General features: G+C 36.4%; 1 protein-coding gene across 2 annotated transcripts in view; it reads right to left on the reverse strand.

Annotated features, from left to right (window-relative positions):
* nedd9 (neural precursor cell expressed, developmentally down-regulated 9) overlaps nucleotides 1-26291 on the reverse strand; it is a 36834-nt gene extending 10543 nt beyond the window's left edge. Inside the window, exons 1-2 of one of the 2 annotated variants that reach the window (XM_079828657.1) lie at nucleotides 26258-26291; nucleotides 5282-5674 (exon numbers count right to left, since the gene is read on the reverse strand). In XM_079828657.1, the coding sequence (XP_079684783.1) occupies nucleotides 5282-5668 (387 nt within the window). In that variant the 5' untranslated portion in view covers nucleotides 5669-5674; nucleotides 26258-26291. Of the gene's footprint in view, nucleotides 1-5281; nucleotides 5675-22672; nucleotides 22880-26257 lie in introns of those variants that run through there. The other variant, XM_079828656.1, reaches the window with a different exon arrangement.
* Nucleotides 26292-26823: the final 532 nt, after the last annotated feature.

Consider the following 26823-nt stretch of genomic DNA (forward strand, 5'->3'; position numbering starts at 1 on the left):
TATTTTAGGAAAAACTACAAATAAATATTAAATCTGTGTGTATATATATATATATAATATAATATATATATATATATATATATATATATATATATATATATATATATATATATATATATATATATATATATATATATATATAATACACACACATACAACATACAACATATACATAAAATAAATTAAAAATAAAAATATATAAAGTTAAGTGTAATGCACGTTTATTTTGAATGAATATGATAGATATTTATGGAACATATTCGATTCTATTTATTATAAAATAGTATAAATATATAATGTAAAGTAGAAATGAGGAAGACGGATCTAGTTGCTAATAAACTAGCAAGCGTTGAGTCACAACTAATGTTTTACTACACTGCAAACTCTACAATGCGTTTCCAAAGAAGGGTGCGGTGGCATGAGATCAACAAATCTTTACGATATCTCCTGGAGACTGAGGTGTGTAGACAGGAACGCCTGGCTTAGCCGTCTCAGACAAGTATAGGAAGAGAACAAAACCTGGTTGGTAGTGATAACAGACAGCCTCGGTCCATAGAGTGGGCCGAAAATTATGATTTAAGTTGTGACTCATGAAGAAACGTTAATCCTAAGAAGTCTATCTACACTGGAAACATCGAAGCTGCACGTCATCCTCATACGTGCCAGTATAAAGTCCCAAAAAACTGCTTTACCTCTGAAACAGCGTCAATTTGTGGTGTCAAACAGACTCTGGCACCAATGGGACGAAAGATCTCATCTCTACCCATAAGGCTCGGCTCTGTGAAGGACGTTGTGTGGTTGTGTAAATCTTGGAGACGGCTCTGGCTGGCATGAATAGTGCAGCTGTGAGCGGCCTTAGATCACTGTACCCTTCAGGTCAGGCGGGGACAGAGCCAGACTTCAGCAACCAAACCTTACAGTGTGTCATTATGTGCCCAAATCCTGCCCTGCACCAGCAACAAACACATCATCCACAGGCATAACTGTACTACAGCGCAAATAGACGCTTTCTGCGTTCAAATGAAACATTCGGGTACCTTATGATTTAGAATTAGTCCAGTACGAAACAGTGTTCACGTTTCTGAACAGCCATAATTACAAGATGTCAATTCAAACAAGTTATCATAAATAATATTTGTCTGGCAAGCCACAATGGATCCATGCACAACTGTCAATGACTAGCTTTATAAAAAAAAATTTTAAGGTTTCATTTGTTAACTACATTGGTTTATTAATCTTAGCTAAATGTTCTAGGGATTCACCGATATGAAAACTGTCTGATACCAATAACCGATAATGCTTTAAATTTGAAAGCCAATAACCAATATATGGGCCGATAAATCTAAATCCAAATGTTTTATATAATTTTTGAACGCCTGATGTTCTCATTATACTTTTATGTGAGCCTATATGACTTATTTCCGTGTGTGATTCCAATCATATTTCAAAGCAATTCAAAACCATCATGGCGACCAGTGTGCATCTGAAGTGTCCCAGCTGAAGGAAATAATTCATTATTTATTTTCTTTAATTTATCGGCCAAATTTTCCTATCAGGCCGATACCGATATAGTGGCCAATATATCGTGCATCCCTAGATAATTCTTGCAGTATTGCTCATTGTTAGTTATTTAATGCATGTACTAATGAGACCTTAAGGTAAAGTGTTACGATTTAGCACTACATTTGCTCGAGAAGGCCTGGCTCGCAGTCTCTAATTCATCCCAAAGGTGTTCTATCGGGTTGAGGTCAGGACTCAAGGCCAGTCAAGATCCTCCACACCAAACTCGCTCATCCATGTCTCTATGGACCGACGCTTTGTGCACTGGTGCAGTCATGTTGGAACTGGAAGGGGCCATCCCCAAACTGTTCCCACAAAGTTGGGAGCATAAAATTGTCCAAAATGTCTTGGTATGCTGAAGCATTAAGAGTTCCTTTCACTGGAACTAAGGGGCCAAGCCCAACCCCTGAAAAACAACCCCACACCATAATCCCCTCTCCAACAAACTTTACACTTGGCACAATGCAGTCAGGCAAGTACCGTTCTCTTGGCAACCGCCAAACCCAGACTCGTCCATGGGATTGCCAGACAGAGAAGCGTGATTGGTCACTCCAGAGAACACGTCTCCACTGCTCTAGAGTCCAGTGGCGGCATTCTTTACCCCACTGCATCCGACGCTTTGCATTGCACTTGGTAATGTAAGGCTTGGATGAGCTGCTCGGGTCATGGAAACCCATTCCATGAAGCTCTACACACTGTTCTTGAGCTAATCTGAAGGTCACACGAAGTTTGGAGGTCTGTAGCTATTGACTCTGCAGAAAGTTGGGTGAATTCTGTGCCCCTCAGCATGCGCTGACCCCGCTCTGTGATTTTACGTGGATATAAGTCGCTGTTGTTCCCAATTGCTTCCACTCTGTTATAATACCACTAACAGTTGACTGTAGAATATTTAGTAGTGAGGAAATTTCACAAATGGACTTATTGCACAGGTGGCGACCAATCACGGCACCACGCTTGAGTTCACTGAGCTCCTGAGAGCGACTCATTCTTTCACAAATGTTTGTAGAAACGTCTGCATGCCTAGTGCTTGATTTTATACACCTGTGGCCATGAAGTGATTGGAACACCTGAATTCAATGATTTGGAGTGGTGGCCCAATACTTTTGGCAATATAGTGTTTTTAACTAGAGAAACCACTGCAATTTTTATAACATGGTCGGTCACAATAGTTGTATTTGCTAGTCAGAAACTTGTAATTATGGACATAATGTGAATTAAACATAAAGGGTGGGTGAATATGAATTGATTTCTTCTTTCTTAAACTCTCTAGACCATTTTATTTGGTTAAATTGTGAAGGTCAGGATGTGTAATGCCACACTGTAACTGTGCACAGATCTAAACTGTACTGATTCAAAACCACATCGCCGTTTTCAATGATAGATCTAAAATTCACTTTTATTTTTCAGCACAGGAAGTGAGATCAGGAAGGAAATGATTATTTTTGTTGCCCTTTCTGCTGTGCCCCACCTTTGTAATTCACTTCATGTCAGAGGAACGTCCACTGAACATTGTGTTTACAGATGTGAGCACACCCTCTTACCTCACTTTTACAAGAGTGGTCAACTGTTATGCCAACCTCAGGAAAACAACAAACAAGGTGTGCCATTATTCTGAACGCCAGCAAACAAAATGGTCCGACAAACCTCAATCAAAGCAACACGACCCTGTTTCTATAAAGCCATACTGCCTGTGTTCAAGATTATTTGAGGTGGACACACTGTAACCTTAAACTTCATCACTCCTGATATCGGAGCTCTGTAAACTCTTAATGTCAAAAGCAGAAGAACCTCTACTTTTAAACGACCATCTCAGACATGACCTCAGTGTTATGAGTTTGCCTGAGTGATGTTTTCAGTTCTTTCTAGTGGTTATGAACATAAGCTATGTCTACTGTGTCTGTATCCGAGTGGAAAAAAACCCCTCAGCTGAATCAGAGTAATTATCGTCCTTAATTATCATCTGCAATATGAAATGTTAAATGTTTATAGTATTTAAAAAATCATGCAGCCTTATGCTGTGTCTTTAAAAGAGAACTTGAGAACCGCCATAGATGTGGTTCATAGAAAGACAAGTGTTATACACAAAAATAAGCTGACAGTTTTTAAGAATGACACAAAAGTCCCTTTTCTCCCGCTGACATGCACTTCGTTTTGCTGCAGTGTATGCTTTCTCAGCGTGTTCAGTAGCCTGATCTCCTCTATTTATTTTTCCATCCCCGCTGTGGCTTTCCTATTCAGAGAGAACGGGTGCAGTCCAGTGCATCGACAGGACATTATAAAGCAGTTAAACATAAAGCCTGTAGCGCTGCGGTGGAGGGAAGGGCAGGACAGGGCGTGCACACAACTCCCGTCCAGAATTGCTTTTGGCTGGACTAGGAGACATTTTTAATCTTTAAAACCTTAATACAAAAAAATGCAGCTGGAATCAGACTATTGGCTCAACCAATAACCAAAAAAATGGTATAGTGACTGACTGGTATTTCTTATATAAAATAATACAATGTTTATTATAATACATATTATCATTTTATAATTTTAAATGTTTAAAATCTACTTTTTATTGTTTTATTAATATATTATTATTTTATTATATAAATTAATGTATTCATATATATATATATCAGAAAAGTCATATACTATATAAAATAATCGTAAATTATACTATAAAATAATCATAAATAGTATACCTGTATAATACAGGTATACTATTTACGATTATTTTATAGTATAATTTGTTTTTTAAATATTAAACAAATATTAAATATTGAATTCATATTGTAAAAAATAATTAGGGATTATAAAAAATTATAATATATAATATATAATATAATATATATATATATACACATATATACACATACACACACACACACACACACACACACACACACACACACACACAAATATACATAATAAATAAATATGATATAATATTATATATTTTGTTTTAAAGTACAATTTTTATTTAAATATTAAACAAATATAAAATATTTAATTCATATTGCAAATGTTAATTAGGGATTATAACAATAATTTTTTTATATATTTTTATATATATATATATATATATATATATATATATATATATAAAGTATTGTTATAATTCCTAATATATATATATATATATATATATATATATATATATATATATATATATATATATATATATATATATATAAATATACACATATATACATATAAATATATATGCATATATAAAAATATATAAAAAAATGATTGTTATAATCCCTTATATATATATATATATATATATATATATATATATATATATATATATATATATATATATATATATATATATATATATATATAGGGATTATAACAATACTTTATATATATATATATATATAATTTTTTTTTTTTTTCAAATAAAATATATAATCATATACAAATGCATCTAAATTGTAAAAATATATACAATATTACTGATCACCTGTTACCTGTCAAACATTCCTAAAACTTGTAAGTGAAGTGTATTTTCATGGTTTTCCACAATGGTAATAGTTTAATATTAGTTTATAATCAGTTCAGTTGTCTTTCAATTTCATTTAAATATATTTTGGTATTTCCATAAAAAATGCAAGAGCAAAAGCAACTCAATCAAACCCTACGCGCCGCTCAGCGTATGAACGTTTGATCCCGTCAACATCTGCCACACATTCACCACAAGTTTAATAAAGTGAGGACTAGTTGAGTTTACCTTGCAGGGAGTTCCATCCGCAGCCACCGCGCTTCTCTGTGGAACCTGGTACACGTCTTTAGATGGAGGGACCTGGTAGATGCCCTGTCCCTGTGGGCTCTGGTGGGACGGCGGCACCTGGTACACACCCTGAGGTGTGAGTGGCCTCTGCTGGAGGGCCTGACCCTGTGGTGGGGAGGGGGATGCTGACGTCTGGCCATCGAACATTGGTCCGATAAGCAGTTTGAGGCGGTTGCCGGGTGCGATGCCCTGGCGGCCGTGGAGCGAACACAGCCACCATCCCTCCAGGCCACCAGTGTTCTGCTCAATGACAGTCAGGATGTCGCCTTTCCGGAATGCCAGCTCTTCCGGGGATTCTGGAACGTTGTCATAAAGCGCTTTAGCCATCAGGTTCTGTAAAGAATGAAGGTAAAATTATTAATTATACTGTCTGAACTCAATAAGACACTTACATTCCAGAAGAAAACGCTCACCCTAACCACTAACCAGCTCCGACTAGGTATCATTTGTTCAGTATTATCACAAGCATTGAGGCATGACCTATGCATATTATATGATTACATGCAGTGATTTTTGGACTTATTTAGCGGGTTCTTGTGGGCTGTAATACAAAGTGGTTCCCTGTAATATCACAATTAGATGTCTAAAAAACATCCGTGTAATTCTATCCGTGTAGTTCGGCGGCCTGCTGGGAGTTCCCTTTAAAAGAAGCCGCTTCATCCACAGTGCCTCAATAATAACTCAAACTCAAACTGAACGTCTGGCCGAGTCGACCCACATTGGACTAGGAAAATAATCATAAAATCCGCTCAACGACTCCATAGCCAAAACATTTTTCTCTGAGGGGCCATGCTGGAAAACCATTTTTCTGTCAATCATTTCCAAACCACATGGAGATAAATTAATTAATTTTTTTTTTAAACAGCACTGGCAGAATTCAGTTCATTCTGTGCCAGTCCACAGGATATTTCATATCATTTCATATTTCATATCACATTCTCTCATGTAAGAATCGAGTTTAAAAACATTAGTTATACGATATTCCACAGGGCTAGTGTGTTTGAATTATATTTTACCTATTTGTAACTACAAATTAGGAAAGAAAATATTTAAAATTGTTATATAAAATGTTATAGTTTTAAATATGTATTACACTTCAATAAAATAAATATATATAAAATAAAATAAAACCTGGAAGTGAAGAGTTAGAGGGCTCAATTTAGATTTACAAAAAAAGTACTATGAAATTTTGCATGGTTTTGCATATAGTAATAGCTTAATATCCTTTTAAAGTACCGTATATGAATATTGTAAATGAATCAGTACCATGGGTTATTCAGGAGAGATTGATTAGATTACAAATAGATTCTTAAGCTTCAATTGCAGTTAAACTCAAATCTAATTTAAATTCAGTTCATATTCAGTTCACATTTACATTTAAATCCAGATTTAAATTGAATTAAAATCATTTCCATTTCCATTTCCATTCAGAGATTCAAGATGCCTTTATTTAGAAGTGAAAACACACTGTTTTCACATTTCTACGGTATTTGGGATGTAATTAAGTGGTTGACTGATATGGCTTTATCTCGACCAACATATCAGTCTATCACTAACGCTCCCATGGGCCAAACACAAACAGTCCTACACACAATATCTTCACTTTGAACGGTGTGTCTATCAGCTTCTCCTTGGATTCTATCTTAGAAGACTTTGTGTGCCTTCATCTGCTTTCCCACAATGCTAAGTAAACGGGTTCCCACGTGAACCTTCCTGTTTGGGCAGCATCATTATCTGCGATTGGGCGTCTGGTCGCATGGCTATTGTCTCACATTCATGGCCTCGGTCACCCACATTAGGGCATGACAACAACCCCCGCCGAGAGAACCACGTCGTGCTAATACAGTGAGCTTAAGAACATGACCTCTAGGGTCACCATTGTCTAATAGGAGTGTTTTGTGTCCAACTCTTAGCATTCAGCCTGTTTGGGGCTTATCTGCTCAAAAATAATACAAAAAGAACACAAAACTCATTGAATGGGAAACTAGGCAGTGAATCATACAAAGCTTGAGAAAATCTTAGCTGAATCGCTTAAAGTAATGGCATGTCTTTACTAAAGAAGACAAGATCCCGTAAATGACTAGTATGTCTTATTTTATTTATTTATATATAAATATGACATGACATGTCTTATCATTAGCAATAGCGTGCGAGTAACAGCCTAAATTAGTTTTTACTTAGAAGATTAATACCAAGAAGATGCAAAGCGTCAAAATATATGCGATAGTGTGAAGATAGCCATTTTCGCTACTCTCTCCTCCGCACACACACACACACACATACACGACTGTCTTTTTTTATTTTTATTTATATATAAATATGACATGATGTCTTATTATGAGACATAGCGTGCGAGTAACAGCCTTAATTAGTTTTTACTTAGAAGATTAATACCAAGAAGATGCAAAGCATCAAAATATATGTGATAGCGTGAAGATTTTTTCTACTCTCCCCTCTGCACACAAACACAATGTAAAATCCAACAGTGATTCTAACTAACACTTTAGTTAACTTTACCTAATGTCTTAGCTTAATTGTAAAAATATAGTAATATGTACTATTCACATACTATTCCTTGTTTACTCAGAAAACCCAAGTTAAGATGAATTGACAGGTTTAAGTGCCTTATGGTCGCCATTATGGTGATTCGTGTTCACTTTGGTTGGGCACTTGGAACATTCATATTGTTGTAATTCTCTTTCTATTGATGCAGCGATGCAACAGGAAATCACAGTTATTTGGTTTCAAAGGAAGAGAAGTAATAAATAGGTTGCTTTTAAAAGTTGACCTAACTTCTGACTAAATAATTAATTATAGTTATACCTATGTAATATTTCCCTTTATGTCGTATAATGATCATTTACAATTTTATTGCTAACACTTCTGTCATAAAAACCTTGTGAAACTTTTAATTGGGTTGATATAATCCCTCTATATTTGTCTCTATTAATATCTTTCAGTTGACCATGCTTGAGTCACACACAGACATTCAGCACGCAAAACACAACAATGGTAGCTATACTAAATCAAGAGTAAATCTAAAGTAAAATATCAAGTACTCTCTATTCTTTTTTTAGTTACTAGAACTTTTGTGTAAGTGAACTATACTAACTAAGCATTTCTATTTACATACTATTCCTATTTCCCTTTACTTGTTTTTTTTTAAGGCAATCGGTTTGCATGCACACACACTGTGACGTCTGTAGAGAACTGACCTGGACATATTCCATTCAAAGCATTCACTGGTATCGCTGCAATACATGTTTCCTCTTGTGCAAAGTTTCCGAGCAAAAATAAGAAATTTGCTTATTCTACAACTACAATGCAACACTTTTTGAAGAAGTACAGATGATGTGCACTTTAACAAACACTGATCTGTAAGAGCACCCATAGCTGTCAAACAGCTACAGCAGTTTAGACTTTAGAGATGACCGTGACAGAAAATATGCATTATCTTATCAAAAATAAACTCCAATCATTTATGGTCAGGATAACTCAATCTGTAATCTCACTGCATGGCAACAAATTATTGCAGTATACGGGTCGTTTTAGACTATAAGTGCTTTGGGTTTTTAGACATTTGTTTAATGCATATAAACCACAGGTTCGTACTAATGCGAAGCATCATAAAGTGGTGTATTCCTGCCCCAGTAAACACAAGGGTTAGACATTACCTGATGGTCTGGTCTGGGTTCTGAAGTTCTGAAGCGGTCAATGGGGAAACTTTTCCTATGAGTGAACTGATATTGAGCTGTAAAGCTACACAATGTAGGGTATAAAGCACTGGCATTGTTTTGACTATATAGGAACACCAGCGTGGGGACCATAGACTGAAGCTTAAAGTAGGGTCGAGCTGGCCGTTCCATCTTGGCAGCTCGTCACCGCGCGTCACACCCGGATAACAGAAAATGGGCAAAGAGGCGGGATGTGGGCGGAGCTGAGGTGACGTGTGACTAACAGACAGCAGACAAACGACAATCCACCTGTCACTCAAAGTGGCCACGCCCTTAATTATGCAGAACTTTAAGGCTTTATATAATGTCAACGAATGAGTTATAAAACATTCACCCCCCTCACAGTTGTCATGAAGTGCAAAATTAGCCGTATAGACCAAAACCACAATTTGTACCAGGCTGTAAACATGTTTTGTTCCGCTGTAAAGTTGGGCATTTTGACATGGGGCTCAATGAGATTCTGCTCCCTTCTGGAGCCTGTCAATGAATTGCAGTTTAAGTCACTTCCGTATTGGCCTCAAGAGAAACTGGGGAAGGTTGCCGCTTGGTCTGGACACAAAGAAAGAACCAGATGTGTCCAGGTTTGCCCAGCAAAAGGTTCTCGCTGTAGCTGTCTAGATGATGCCAACTGGATGAGGTGCAAATCTTTAAATTTACAATGATGACTACTGTTCAGGAAAGGGTTAATGTAGTAAACTGAAACTAAAACCATAACTAAAACCATGAAGCATTTCTGTTAAATGTTTACTGAATGTTCACTGAAGTAAAAAAACTAAACTTATTTAATTTCAGCTACAGTTGCATTTGCATTTAAATTACTAAAACTAAAATTAGATTTGCAGTAGCAGTCAAAAGTTTGAAAACGTTACTGTTATTAATGTTTTTTAAAGAAGTCTCTAATTAAATTTTAAATATAAAAATTAGTAATATTGTGAAATATTATTAGATTTTAAAATAATGGGTTTCTATTTTAATATACTATAAAATATAATTTATTTCTGTGATGCAAAGCTCAATTTTCATCAGCCATTACTCCAGTTTTCAGTGTCACATGATCCTCCAGAAATCATTCTAATATGCTGATTTAAACCTCTTTTATTATCAATGTTGGAAACTGTTGGGCTGCTTAATATATTTTATAACCTGTGATATTTTTTTCAGGAATCTTTGATGGAAAAAAAAAAAGAACAGCATTTTAAATATATTAAAAAACAAATAAAAATTAGCTAAACTTTTACTAAAACAAAATAGGACTAAAACTAAAATTGCAATGGAAAATATAAATAATTCAGAATAAAATAATGTTATTGTGATTCATTTTAAATGATATAATTGAAATTACATTCAAATCTACCATTGATGACATATCCAAGAAGGCCAATATAATGATGATATTATTTAATTTTATATAATATAACGATGATCAAATTGACACATCTTTGAGGCAAATTTAAGAATACATATTTTTTGCAATATTTACATTTACATCTCGAAACCCTGATGTGTTTGGGAACGCCTGGGTTTTAAATTGGATAGGGTGAATTTCTTGTGGCCTAATTTTAGCTGTGTAAATCCACACCTGGAGCGATGCATTTACATCATCTCTCTGCTCACACACTTTTGGGAAATTCATGACTCATACAGTCCTAAATAAAGATGTTTTTTTGTGGCGAGACAGTTTGTGCTTGTTTAATCAACCCTAGTCCTGAGGGATACGTGCTAACCAACACAGAACTTGAAACTGTTATGCAACCAAAATTATCGTACGGTAGACCCTCCTTTCTCCCCAAGTACACTCTCATTGGGTGGTTTTTGGCTTTGCCCCAATAAAATCATTACGGCTGAAGTAAATAAGCCCTCCAAAACACACTAGTGAGAAATTCCCCCAACACCGCTGCCAAAGTCACCAAAACACTGCAGAAATCTACACCCTCAGGGTGCAAGAAAAGCACTGTGCGAAAGCAAACCCCTTACCTCGCAAAAAGTGCTGTGTTCCTCCAGTGAAATGGAGTGCTGTGAGAATTAAGGCCAGCTCACTTTAACGTTCCCCTGGAGGGAGGGCGGTGTGGGTAGGACCGGTGAACCAGCACCTTTTACCCTCATTTCACTCAAGTAAATATAGAAGATAATTACCATAATGACTCTAATACAGACTTGATGACTCAACTTGGCCGTTGTGCTGAGTGAAAGAGAGTTTGGCGCTGTCGTATGAACAGGACGTAAGAGGGACTGGCTAAAAAACTGTGTTTACTTTAGGTAATTCTTGAGCTCATTCGTCTGTCTTCACATCTCAATGTAATGCGTTATGGTTTGGCGTGTGAGTTTACTTGCAATTAAACAGCCTTTAGCAAGCAGCCAACAACAATAATAGTAGCAAAACGTGATCAATAATTTCACGCCCAAAGCCAAACACAATAGAGTTGCTCGATCAATGCTCTCTGACGTACTGTACTGTAAGTTACACATGAACATAATAGCCAGAACATGATTCAAAGGGACTGTGGATCTTTCCAGAAAAGGTTAGTAACACATTGTGCATTGAAAAGCCTCTAGATATTTATACAGTATGTATCTCATACAGTGAATTCAGTCTTCAAATACGGACACGGGTGAATCTAAAGTCATACTTCACCCCAAAAAAAAAAATGATATTGTGCTTAATGAAAGTTATTTTTGAAATTCTACTGTAAGTAACTATCTAATAACTCTCATTCGTTAGCAATTACATTTTCAACTAATTCTCATTAATTGGCCAATACATGTCAACAAATGAAGATATTTTTAATGAAATCTGAGAGCGTAAATTTTGTACCTCCATTGAGAAACTACGCAACTACCACTTTTAAGCCCCAGAAAACGTTATGAATCGGCGAGAATAGTTTTTGTGCGCAAAAAAACCCTAAATAACGACTTATATAGTGATGACGATTTCAAAACACGGCCTCATGAAGCTTCGAAGCGTTATGAATCAGTGAGTTGATTCAGCTGTTTGGATCGCCAAATTTCAGCAGTTTGGCGGTTTGACACGCGATCCGAATCATCATTCGACTCACTGATTCATAACGCTTCGAAGCTTCATGAGGCCGTGTTTTGAAATCGTCATCACTATATAAGTCGTTATTATTAATTTTATTTAATTTAATTTTTTATTTTATTTTAGGGTCTTACGGGTGTCGAACGACATGAGGGTAAGTAATTAATGACAGAATTTTCATTTTTGGGTGAACTAACCCTTTAATGTAATCCATGTGACTCCGGTTTACCCTTAATTTTATGAAGCAAGTCTTTGTTTGCGCAAAAAAAACACGATTTACCACTTAATTTATAAAATATTAATCTACGCACATGAGAGCAGACGTTGTTGCGTGAAATAAACGCACTTTGGAGATTAATATTTTTTACATGCCAATTAATTAGCATTAAGAATTTTTTGCACCTTGGCAAGTTTCACACTCACACAACAACGTCTGCTCTCATGTCAACACAACACGCATGTGGCGTGAGGCTCTCATGAATGTGCATTAGTAGGGCTGGGTATTGACACAAATTTCACAATTCGATTTCGGTTCGATTCAGTATATATAATCAATTATATTGGATATATATCAGGTACAATACATGGCAAATTTTCTCAAGGAAAACAAACCTCTTAACTAATGCTGTAAACTATGGGAGTCAGTTGGTAGTACATTATCCTACTATAATGTTGAAGGTAAAAATGAACTGATTTGTATACAAAAACTTAAACTACACTCAATTTTTACACTTTTTTATAATAATAAAGTTTCAATCAATTTCATATTTCAATTTGTTTTTTGATATAACATTTAAATGGTGGCGGTCATAAAAACTTGCCAGATTTATTCAAACATGCATTAAATATTGAAAAACATAAAAATTATAATGAATATGTAATAGGGTGCATATATTTAACAAAATACTCCTCTCTAAAGTAATTTTTTCTAGCTGACTAACACGTTTATGGCCAATGGATATGGTTTTTCTGAGGTAAATGTGACGTTACATGACATTGTTTACAAGCTGTTTTACATTACATCTTTCGGCGGTTGAAACACTGATTTAGCGATTCCATGTGACATGATACGGATTTCGGTAAGTTGTACTATCTCTTAACACACTTTCAGATGCTCATTCATGTTTATCTCGTGCTGTAACTGGTATTAAAGCGGAAGAGAAGATCAGTTCATCTGCCGCTTCTCTTGAGCTGAGCCACAGCGATCGCACGCCACAGCCCCAAAACGATATTTATGTTTTTGAATTTCGTAATAAAATGGACGTAATTTAAAATCTGAGACTTGGTTTCATATCAATAGTAACAAAGCACAAAGATTATTGCCATTTATTGGATGGGAGGCACGCTACAATGTCCCGTTCATTCATCTGAAAACAGGATGACTAATCGATTCTTGGGGTTTACGAACCGATATCGGTTCTTAAAAATGAGAATCAATTAAAATCGAGAAATCAATATTTTTGTTACCCAGCCCTATACGTTAGATTAATAGTTTGTAAAAAAAAAAAAAAGTGGTCAATAATGTTGTTTTTTTTTGCGCAAAGGTGTCGCTTCATAAAACTGAAGTTAAACCACTGGTGCCACATGGATTGCTTTAATAATGTCTTTACTACCTTTCTGGGGCTTGGTAGTTGCGTAGCTGTGAATGGAGGGACAGAAAGCTCCCAGATTTGATCAAAAAAGTCTTAATTTGTGTTCCAAACATGAACAAAAGTTTTGGGGGTTTGGAACGACATGAGGATGAGTAAGTAATGACAGAGTTGATCTTGATCTGTTTTTAAATCTTGTGGTTTGTACACTGAAATCCTGGAAACTCCCACCAGGGGGGCTGATTTTACGCTGATGGACTACGTTACAGTGGTCGTGCCATGTTCCACTTTGCCTTCTGACCAATTGATAAAAGGCTGGGAGGTGACACAAAAGAAAGAGTTGTCTCATTTCAGTGATGGCGTGATGTCAGTATTAGCTATCCCTCCCGTTTCCTCAGCACTGTGAATCAGTAATCGCCCACACTAAAGCTGACAACACGACTTAAGACACCAGCAGAAAAACCCCCGCCCACCAACCACCTAACAAACACTCCAAACAGAGACCAACCAACATGGCAACCTCAAAGACTTTAATCATGCAGAGCAGGCTTTTCTTTTAACACATTAAACCACACTAGCCTTTCTGAGCATTTGCAGAAATATACGGTTAGTTTCAGTGTGCGCATGCGGTAGGTGCCAAACTACAAAAACTGAAAACCTCTGAGAAAACAAGGCCCAGATTGTGGTAGGTGGGGCGTGATGACGTTTGTGCATCTAATTAGTCCACATTCACTTTTTTTGTTCATGCCCTGTTGTATCTAGAAGGTTCTGTACATCCTTCAGCCTGAATCTTATCTTCAGTTTGGCATCTCTACTGCTAGTTTCATAACTACACATCGAGCAGATGGAGAAATATAAGTTGCATGCATGGAGAAATATAATGCTGCATTTGTAAGCAGTGTTTGGTTAACACTGCAGTATATTTCACAACATCGGGCCTGCAAATACTGAAGGAGGCAGTGTAAATGGACAAGGAGGTAAAAGGGTTCACATATCCTGTGGGAGAAAGACATAACCCCCCCTGAACCAGCAGCTAGCGCTTGGATGTGTGATGGATTTATGATGTCACAGCAGGGGCGGCCCTTCAAGAGCGGGAAATACACCCCCAAATGTCAACTCAATTTCACACTTCTCGAGAAAATCTGTAGTGGTCCAGCACAGATAAGCAGTTCATGAGCTCGCTGTAAATTACTTTCAAAGGATTTTGGGTCAATAGGGCAAACGTGTTTCGCTCTGACATGACTAAATGAAGGAGAAAAACATATGTCGTCAGAAACCACTGTCACAAGAATTTTTTGTAGAAGAACAGCACCTGTTATTTTTTCAGTGAGCCCGCAAAGCAAAAAACTGTAAACGTGTTTTAAAAGAGAAAGCATCAATATATAATAATATATAGAGAAAATGTCCAAAATATATCACACATAAAAATATTATATAAATTTGCTATTTTTCCTGAATTGTAAATTCTTACTAAAATGTTTATAATATATATTTTCCAAGGAAATCAATTATTAGATGCATCTTAAAAAAGGGCAAAAATATTTTAGAAAAAAATATACTAATATATTTTGCATCAATTATTTTTCAGCTATTTTTAAGCATAAAAAATTTATAAAAATATTATACATATAATTTCCAGTAAATGACTATAAACTAAAAATGTAACTAACATGACTATAAATTAAAACAATTGAACAAAATGATCAGTGAATGACCCATACGCACACAATTCTCCATTTATGTCAATAGCAGAAGTTCAGAATGAGGTCAGTCTTTAAATAGTCATATATATAAAGAGTCATAAAAAGTCTAACACTATCATTACTCCTTTCGTTTGGCAGCTGTCAAAGTTCCTCTTATCCGACAGTTCTCCATCCCACCCTCGACTGTAGATAATCGCTCTAAATCGGCATGAAAGGCAAACCATCCTCCTTCCTACTTCAAATGGATCGATCTAAAATGGTTCGGGGGCAAACAAACTCTTTGCTTTCATTTTGTTTTTCTCTTGGTGAGGGCCATGCACCACAATGTGTAACCTTTCCTGGAAAAGCATTGTGGGAATATTTAATTTATTTATGACTAGAAAACATTGGTGAAGCGGAGACAAAAAAGAGGTCAAACGCAAATCCCTGTGCAATTTCGGAAGATACGAATGCATGAATATAAACACAAATCCAGGCTCAAAGGGGACCAAATGTAACAAAACTGAAACGCACATATCGGTCGACTTTTAATCTGAATATGGAGGGGGATGTGTGTCCCTTAACATCTATGCGGGTTACGGCTCTGAAAGGTTCACAGTTCCTTATATGAAGCATCTTTGCAACCCCCCCCCGTGTTTCGTATATGCAGGAGGGCTCTCGGCTCCTTCAGAATCGTCTCTTTTCTTTGTCCGTGTCTTTCAAACAGGGCAGAGCTGTGCTGTGGAGCGCTGGTTGAGACCTGCTCTCTGAATAGCCCTTGTTCCTACCCTGGGGAATGTGGAATGCCTGCTGAGAAGTGTTCTTTATGCACAATACCACCCCGATCTGGCCCACAAACCAAACACATGCATATATAGACACACACACACATTCACTCACACAAAAGTCTTCATACTCCAACATCCTCCAGTAGACGGAAACGCAGGAACGAGATTGATTTTAAATTGTAAAAGCCTTTCAGCGACTTCCTTTAACATTTAATAACTTCCCAGCCACCCAAAGATAAACTTTATTGAGTTCTCAGCTACAGTATCGATATTGTCTCAGCGTTGTCTAAAACGTGTCTAGAGAAATAATAATAAAAATGAGTTTGTTGATGGTGTACAGCGTACAGAGCTATAAAATGAATATGGATAGCAAATGTTTGAGTTATTCTCTTTTGATTTGTCTATCTAGGCAAATGTTATGTGATACATGAGATTAATGTTCCATACTCATTGCTATGCTATGCTAATTCTATCAAACCATTGTGTTATTGTGTTACCAATTAGATAGTTAACATTCACTTTATTAGCTACACTGTAAATAATTATATGATCAATACACTGTAAAAAAATTCAGGTTTCCAATTGAAAATTTTCTAGTGACCGATCACAACTAAGTTTTTCAGTTGGCCAAATTTAATTTCTGTGAATTTATGCAATTTAATTCAATCAAAATTCAATTTGGCCAACTAAAAATTTTAGATATGATCGGTCACTAGAAAATGTTCAATTGGAGACCTGATTTTTTTTTTACAGTGTAAGTTGTGACAACATATGTTTTTACATAGCTTTAACTCATCAAAAGAAGTTAAGAAATGTTCTTAAATAACTTTTTATAGGCTATACAAGATTAAACTCATTTTTGTAAGTCAGTTTAATGTAATTTTAAGTTGAAATGACAACCAAGTTAACTGTATTTAAAAATGTAAGGCAGCAACTTTTTCACAGTGAAGTGCACTACTAAAAATATTTAAGTTGAGATGACATGATTTTAAGTTTAATGTACTGTTTGAAAAAGCTTACTCAACGCATACTATTTAAAGTTAAGAGCTATTAAAATGTATGAGTACAAAATAAAAATCTGCCAGTTCTGCTTACTTAAACTTTGAATTTCTTAACTTAAAAAATTATTGAACTGATTACCTCAATTTTTTTGAGTTTTGCCAACTTATCCGCGTTTAGTGTTGACAAATGTTTTCAGAAACACCTGATGTGATACATATGAGATTGCTAGGGTCAATTTCATTAGAAAATGTTGAGAATCAAAAGACAAAATGTCCAATACTCATTCAGCAATTGCTTTGCTATGCTAATTCTATCCAAGCATTGTGTTATTGTGTTACCAATTAGCAAGTATATGATCAATAAGTTGTGAAAACATATGTTTTTACATTGCTTTAACTCATCAAAAGAAGTTAAGCACTTTCAACTTTTTGGATAAATTACACAAGATTCAACTCTTTTTCTTTAAGTCAGTTTAATGTAATTTAGGTTGAAACAAAGTTGACTACTTAAAAATGTAAGGCTTACTAGTTAACGCTAGGAACTTTCCACAACTAAAAATATTTAAATTGAGATTACATGATAATAAAGTTATCAAATACAAATACAATTCAAATAAAAATCTGCCAGTTCTGCTTACTTGAACTTTGAATTTATGAACTTTAAACACATTTTTTTTTATTTGGCCAACTTATTCGGGTTTACAGTGTTGACGAATGTTTTCAGAAACACCAGATGTGATACATGTGAGATTGCTAGGATCAATTTCATTAGAAAATTGAGAATCAAACGACTTAAGTAAACTTTTCCAGTTGGTCTCCATTTAATCTCAGAAACAAATAAGATCTCCTTTGTGATTATCCTTACAGAAATCCGTGAGGATAGCTACAATTTTGTCTTTCTAACACACAAAACAAACCGCAAAATCACCCTGTTTACCCTCTCTCTACCTTGTATTTCCCATTGCTTTTCATTACAGTCGGGCAACCCCCTATTATGTCCCCTCAGACTGATTGATAACAATGTAAATTTCCAAACAAAACCCTCATCTTGGATTACAGCCTGGAGAGAGATGAAAAAAAAAAAACCCAGAACGTTTTCTTCACCTAATCAGTTCTTTGTGCCTGTCAGGCCATTTGCGCCACAGTTACATAAGAGTGAAAAGAAAGCAGGAAAGCAGGAAAGCAGGGTACAGACGTTTGAGTGTGTCTGGGTGTCGAGAAGGAGGGGTCGGCTCTCGTTTCGATGTTCTCTATGGCGTAACAGTCTCAAACTGCTCCCAGATCCCCATAAACAGGCTACAGGAGCTCTGAAATCTAATAAGTGGCCATACAGGTCTGCTTGTTTGGGGATTATTTACGTCTTGTGTATCTTCTCACACCTGCACACCTGTTGGAAAACATAACTGACGTCAACAGGCCCGGGTTCTGACTGACCTTTGTGATGCGTGACGTCAAGATGTGGACCATGTGACCCTTGAGAATGAAAGATGAAGTCTGTTTAGTGTCTTCGCTGCATGCTCCAAAGGTGGAAAAACTTAATATTTAACTAAAAACAGCACCTCATGATTGCGTGAGGGACTTTCTTGACACCCTAAAATAACCACTTGAGAGTGTTTGGTTAAGGCAATCTCTAATCTTCAGGTCTAAACTGAGGAAGTATTGTTATTCCGTCAGCTGTCTGTCCACTCTGTTGGGTTTGACGGATTAGTTATCAGACCGTGAGCTGAGAACAGCCTGTGTGTCACTCAGGGTGATGTACATCAGTTGTTCTGCGTCAGAAGCAACAACAGCATGACCAGTTCGCCCCTGTGGCCCTGGCCCTCAAATACCCCGGGAGAATAACCCTGTGATAGTTCCTCTGCAAAGTAAACCAGTCTCTGAGGTAAAGATGCTTTAAAAGTTTCAGAAATGCCAGCCAAACAAAGGATCTCTCTGTGTCAACAGAGGATAAAAGGAAATCGGATCTGTTTTGATGTAACTTCCTCTGAAGCTACAGGATGAAACTCGCAAAAAAGAAAAATACAGGTCATCCCGAAATCTAAAAGGAATAAATGCATAAAGAAAAACTTAACTTAATTGTACAAAATCTAGTAATATGTACTGTTCACATACTATTCCTTGTTTACTCAGAAAACCCAAGTTAAGATGAATTGACAGGTTTAAGTGCCTTATGGTCACCATTATGGTGATCAGTGTTCCCTTTGGTTGGGCACTTGGAACATTCATATTGTTGTAATTATCTTTCTATTGAAGCAGCGATGCCACAGGAAATCACAGTTATTTGGTTTCAAAGGAAGAGAAGTAATAGATAGGTTGCTTTTAAAAGTTGACCTAACTTCTGACTGAATAATTAATTATAGTTTAAAATTTGTATATGCAATATTTCCCTTTATGTCGTATAATGATCGTTTAGAATTTTATTGCTAACACTTCTGTCATAAACACCTTGTTAAACTTTTAATTGGGTTGATATAATCCCTCTATATTTGTCTCTATTAATATCTTTCAGTTGACCATGCTTGAGTCACACACAGACATTCAGCATGCAAAACACAACAATGGTAGCTATACTAAAATCAAGAGTAAATCTAAAGTAAAATATCAAGTACTCTCTATTCTTTTTTAGTTACTAGAACTATTGTGTAAGAGAACTATACTAAGCATTTCTATTTACATACTATTCCTATTTCCCTTTACCTGTTTTTTAAGGCAATCAGTTTGCATGGTTTTTTAAGCAAGTCTAGCTAATTAGATTTTACAGTATATATATATATATATATATATATATATATATATATATATATATATATAATGTATGTATTAGTGCTGTCAAATCGATTAATCGCAATTTGTTTGTACGGTGTATAATTATGCATAAATACACACTCATTCATGTCATAAATATTTTTAATTATGTGCGTATTTATTAATACATAATAATTATACACAGTACAAACATGTATTATGTAAATGTTTTTATTTTGGATGCGATTAATCACAATTAATCGATTTTACACCACTAATATCTATAAAAATACAAATAAATGAATATAAAAAATGTATTAATTGTTGTAAACATACATTGTAAAATATTATAATAAATTGATAAATATAAATATTTATGTATCGATGTCAGTAACTAAAATAAATTATTATAAGACATTTAAATGTTAAAAAATTAGTATTTCAAATAAATGCAGTTCTTTTGAACATGAATCAAAAAAAGAAAATGTAAAAGAATGCATCCCAGTTTCGAAAAAATTATTAAGCGGCACAACTGTTTTCAACATTGATAATTAGAAATGTTTAATAAGCAGAAAATCTGCATATTAGAGTGATTTCTGAAGGATCATGTGACACTGAAGACTGGAGTAATGATGCTGAAAATTCAGCTTTGATCACAGGAATAAATTACATTTTACTATATATTCACATAGAAAACATTTATTTTAAACTGTAATAATATTTCTTAATATTAGTATTTTTCCTGTATTTTTGATCAAATAAATACTTCCTGAGCATGAGACTTTTTTGTAAAAAAACAAACTATTAAATGGTACCATGTGTGTATATATATTTATGACAAATGAAATATATATAGCCGAGCTGATGACTAATTTGGTGTCATTAAACAGATAGGCTTGAAGTACATTTGTGAGAGATGCTCATTCATTGTCCTACTGTAGAGGAATCCAAACAGTCTGATATGCGCTAACAGTCTGTGACTTGCCAAGTACTCCACATTCCCCAGATAGTGTGAAGCGGACAAAAGCATTCCATTCAGGAAGAGCTGCTCGATCCTCCTACCAAAGTAGGAAGCAAATCTTCCCAAAGGACTGAAAGCCTCAAAGACTATGCAAATGGGGAGGGAATTGCACACAAGAGCCAAGTTTCTCTTGAATGAAAAGCTGCCCCCACGCTATGTGCACTTGGATTGGAAGTACATTGGCCAAAGTTTAGCCATACTTCTGTGCCCCTAAATCAGCTGGGGAAACTTTTGAAAGGATGACAGCTTGTTTTAGACAAAAGGTGAATTTGTTTTCAAATCTGGGCCAATCTTTTGAAAGTGAATGAGGTCTGGTGCTGTCAAGCTTGAAAATGATGAAATAAGCACCCTTAAAAGTAGTCGATAAGACTCATGCACTATATTCCAAGTGTCCTGAAGCCATACAATACATTTCAATTTCCTTTTCAATACATTCTGTTCATCACACAAAGCCATGTCGTTATTTACAAAGAAATTTGACATACACCCAAGCTCTCATGGCATGTGAATGAATCATTCTTTGTTTGTTTTTATGATTTAGTTGTTCATAAATTGTACTGATCCAGTTCTTGAGTTCAACTCACTAACTCAGAAGATATCAAATTAAAAACTTAATTTCTAGATGAATGATTCCTTTACTATGTTAATAATAATCAAAATACCATGAACTGCGAATAAACTAACAATGGGTTACACTTTATTTTAAGGTGACGTAGTTACATTGTACTTACTCAAATAAGTACTGAATAATATTAGTTAACTACATGTGCTTACTATAGAGTATGGTTTGTTTTAGGGTTAGTTAGTGATGTATATTTACTGTTATTACTATAGTATAGAAACGTGTAACTACGTCACCTTAAAATAAAGTGTTACCTAATGATATTTAGATAAAGAGTTTATTAATGAGCCTATTCATCATTTTCAAATGATGTCCATAAAACAAACCCTCAGAATGAACAGTCCTGGCAGTGTAATGGGCAATCTATGCACAAATCAAACATGGACATGCACATAAAATCCTGGAGTAGTTTTCGGTCTCCATCAGGAACAAGTATAACAGCAACCCTGTTAGTCTGAACAAAATGCATGCTGTTTGCTTTAAAACATCACATTACACAATCACAGTGAGGCTCAAATTGGAAAAGGGGCTGGAGATTTGGGCTAATGAATGGCCCCATATATCCTCAAGTGGCTCCGAGTAACTTGAGTTTGAAAATGCAGAGTGTAAATCACATCATTTATTACAAGTCTCGCTACAATGGAGCTCAAAGAGCGCTTTTGTGTCGCGGCTGTAATAAATGATGTGATTTGCACTTTGCTTTTGGATCATACTAGCCATGGTTGGTTACACACACAAATTACTGCTGTTCAGAGCTGGAGCCAGCCGGTTGTCAAGTTAAGGAGTATTTAATGAAATATCATTGGTTCTAAAAGGGAAGGATGCTTTAAAGGCGTCATCCATTGAATATGCTTAAGATTGCAATGAGCATTCACATAATAATAGGCTAATAAATGCCCATAAATCGAACAATGTGCAATTTATACCTCTTTGTATATTGTATCATTCTATCTTACAGTTCAACAGTTGCTCTTTCATTTCGAAAAGTCACAGGAATCCCTCTTACGAGTGAAGTAGGCTAGGTACATGTAAATTCTACTCATTTGACCATAGTAAGCAGATGTGTTTTGATGTAAGTTTACGGAAATAGCGCGCATGAATGAAGAGTCACTTACTTTGTACTTCATCTTGCGCGTCCCCGCTCTTCAGTAACTCCAGTAAGAAACAAAATCCGAGTTCAGGTCAGAAGAAACTCTTCTTGTGTCGTTGAAATGAGGCTAGACGCGCATTTTGCCCGTTTTAACTGTGCGTCGCAGGATTAGAGTGATAACGGTGTGTGTGTGTGTGTGTGTGTTGTGAGCTTGAGGGTCTTTAGTTACTCTGAGCGCTAGCAGGAGGAGCGCGCGTACACTACTCAGCGAACCTGCGCGAGCTCATTTGCATAACGCACGCTCATTGGTCAGCGACTGAGGGGACGCTCCTCGTGTAATCGTGATGTCACTGCAGTCAGCCGACTAGACGCTGCGGAATTCGGATAGTGAAAACTTCTATAGGCCATAAAAGGAGGCGCCACTTCCTAGGAAACAGCACAACGCACTTCCCCGATTGTAGTATGACTCACTGTATTAGATATTAAGTGCAAATAGGTATACTGAAGGAAGACAGGAAACGCTTCAACTTTGACCAACATTATTAAACACCTCTGCTGTTTACCAATTTTGAGCCCCATGGTAAGTAGTTCCCTGTCCTGAATCAATACTCCCATTAGAGCAACGAATTCCCATGACTTTGATTGGGATTGTTAAAAAGATAATTGACAAAGCCAATTAAATATTGATGAATTACAAATGAACTGTTTATCGTAGAAATTCTCAAGATTTTCCATGCTTAGAAAAAATCAAAACATTTGTACCGACTTTTTTCAGGTATGGAAATCTATCATTATCTTCTTTATAATTATTTATTTATATTTCTATATATATATATGTAATATATAAACTATATAGCAATATATTTTTAATATAGTTAATAAAGTTATAAAACAAACTTAATATAACAAATATATATATATGCACACACAGACACACCGATCAGGCATAACATTATGACCTGGTGAAGGTGAAGTGAATAACAGTGATTATCTCTTCATCACGGCACCTGTTAGTGGGTGGGATATATTAGGCAGCAAGTGAAAATTTTGTCCTCAAAGTTGATGTATAAGCAGGAAAAATGGGCAAGCGTAAGGATTTGAGCGAGTTTGACAAGGGCCAAACTGGGATGGCTAGACGACTGGGTCAGAGCATCTCCAAAACTGCAGCTCTTGTGGGGTGTTCCTGGTCTGCAGTGGTCAGTATCTATCAAAAGTGCTCCAAGGAAGGAACAGCGGTGAACCGGCGACAGGGTCATGGGTCAGGAGCACGGCTCATTGATGCACGTGGGGAGCGAAGGCTGGCTTGTGTGATCCGATCAAACAGGACGAGCTACTGTAGCTCAAATTGCTCAAGAAGTTAATGCTGGTTCTGATAGAAAGGTGTCAGAATACACAGTGCATCACAGTTTGTTGCGTATGGGGCGGGATAGCCGCAGACCAGTCAGGGTGCCCATGCTGACCCCTGTCCACCGCCGAAAACACCAACAGTGGGCATGTGAGCATCAGAACTGGACCACGGAGCAATGGAAGAAAGTGGCCTGGTCTAAAGAATCACATGTTTTCTTTTACATCACGTGGATGGCCGGGTGCGTGTGCGTCACTTACCTGGGGAACACATGGCACCAGGATGCACTATGGGAAGAAGGCAAGCCAGCGGAGGCAGTGTGATGCTTTGGGCAATGTTCTGCTGGGAAACCTTGGGTCCTCCATCCATGTGGATGTTACTTTGACACATACCACCTACCTAAGCATTGTTGCAGACCATGTACACCCTTTCATGGAAACGGTATTCCCTGGTGGCTGTGTCTCTTTCAGCAGATAATGCGCCGCCACAAAGCAAAAATAGTTCAGGAATAGGAGCACAACAACGAGTTTGAGGTGTTGACTCGGCCTCCAAATTCTCCAGATCTCAATCCAATCGAGCATCTGTGGGATGTGCTGAACAAACAAGTCCGATCCATGGAGGTCCCACCTCGCAAATTACAGGACTTAAAGGATCTGCTGCTAACATATTGGTGCCAGATACCACAGCAAACCTTCAGGGGTCTAGTGGAGTCCATGCCTCGACGGGTCAGGGCTGTTTTGGCAGCAAAATGGGGACCAACTCAATATTAGGAAGGTGGTCATAATGTTATGCCTGATCGGTGTGTATATATATATATATATACCAGGAAATTAATAAAAGTTTGTTTTAATAAAAGTATAATTTGAACAGAACTATACAAGTTTGTTGCTTGAGGTTAGCTTATTAGGGGATTTTGATCAAGATTTTTTTAGTCCTTGATGTCAAAACCGCTTTAACTGGATTATTTGTCGAATTTTAAAGTCTCCATGAAAACAAAATTGAAGTTTTTTTGGCTTTTAGTGTAAATATGTTAGCCTCACTGTTATCTATAAGCAAGTGTGCACCAAAACAATGACAAAATGCACATTTACAAGATATAAGGCATTCAAAACAGCATACAGTCTCTCACTTCCGCCAATATATGGATCAATGATTTTGATGACATCACGCTGCACTTCGGATTCTCTGTCCAATCAAATGAATGAATCTGAAGCCCCGCCCCTTACACTATAAATAGACGCTGAAGATGTGGCTGAAATCGGTCACTTGTTCACACATTTACTATTTTCTACATGGCACATAGTGCACTATATAGGGGACAGGGAACGATTCAGACAGTCTAAATATGCTTTCCATTGGGGCGAATGAAGTCTGAACCACAAAACGCACAGGACCCATTCGAATTCTTCACAGAATTCTGTATTTTAAAGAGATATGGCGTAAATTAGGAGAAACGGTTAGAGATTAGGATATCACGAGCTGTGATATCATCTAACCACTATTGGCTATTTTTTAAAAAGCAGAGGAGCTGATCAATTTGTGCCGCCCTGTCTTCCTGTTTCAGTGGAAATTACATCAACGCATTAAATAATGCTGCGTGTTTCAAGGCACTTCAGTGAGCCTTTAAGTCATCCCTTTCCTGCATCACTGTAGGCAGTCATTATGAGAGCGGTGACTGTACCACCATGACCACAGGCACTAGAATAATGAGACTAGTCTTACATAAGCTTGAAGGCGATGGTTAAAATGTGGTTGGGATTGATGCAAGAAGGCTTTGGTTTATTTTTCCCCAATCCTTTTTTAATTTAATCACAATCCTAAATACTAGCATGGCAAGCTGTGTTCCAGATTACCTTTCTGTTTCGACTGGATTGTTCAAATTCTCACACAAGAACTTTGGTGTTCATGTTACAGCTTTTTATTTTGTCTTGTCATTTTACCATTAGTTGAACACGAACTTGTTTATCATTCATTGTGGTTTCCTGTCATGAAATGCGCCTTGATGTTGGTCATGAATCAGGAACCATGTTTCGCTTGTTTGTTTGCTCATAAGCCAGAGTTTGCTCAGTAATGTCTTTCGTTTGAATCTTAAACTAAAGAGAACATTTGCAAAATGGCTTTCTGAAAGGCTTCATGTAGCGCCATTTCTGAATTAAAAATTTCCCTTTTCAGCCCTTATGAAAAATGTGGTTACAATCTGTACAAAAATGCTCTGCAACTCAGAACATAAACTAATCCAAAAATAATGTTTAGAAATGTACTCACCAGTTGAGCATCAGTCTGTGTGTTTCAGAGAGCTGTCTTGACAGTGAAGTAAAGGATGATGGTAAAGAGGTGAGAGGAAACGCCCTGGATGGCCTGATCTAGCAGTAGGCCGGGGTGTGACTGCCTGTTTATGCGAGTTTGGGCTTAACCAATGCACATGCTTAAATGCAACACTGTTATGATTACATGACTTCAAAATCATGCAGAACATGAGACGGAACTTTTGAAGCTTTGCTACAAATACACGACCAGGTCTTAGAGTGAAACAGACAGTTTTTTCTTCAAATTTGTAAGATTTAGTTTCAATTTCAGTTTAAAAATGTATTTGGTGAAATGTTGTGAAACAGAACCTATTATGGAATGATAACCATTTCAATTGTCACATTTCATTTGGTGAGTTGCAGCTAGTTATCACGTTGGGAAGAAAAAGTGATTTTGCAATTTTCACTGAAGAAAAAAACAAGTATTACTTAAGGGGGGGGGGGGGGGGGTGCTGTTTCATGCATGGTGAGCTTTTTACACTGTTAGGGTGCGTTCACACTTGTTCGGTTTGTTTGGTCTGTTTG

Source organism: Gobio gobio, assembly GCF_949357685.1.
Source record: "Gobio gobio genome assembly, chromosome: 11".
NCBI classification, from domain to species: domain Eukaryota; kingdom Metazoa; phylum Chordata; class Actinopteri; order Cypriniformes; family Gobionidae; genus Gobio; species Gobio gobio.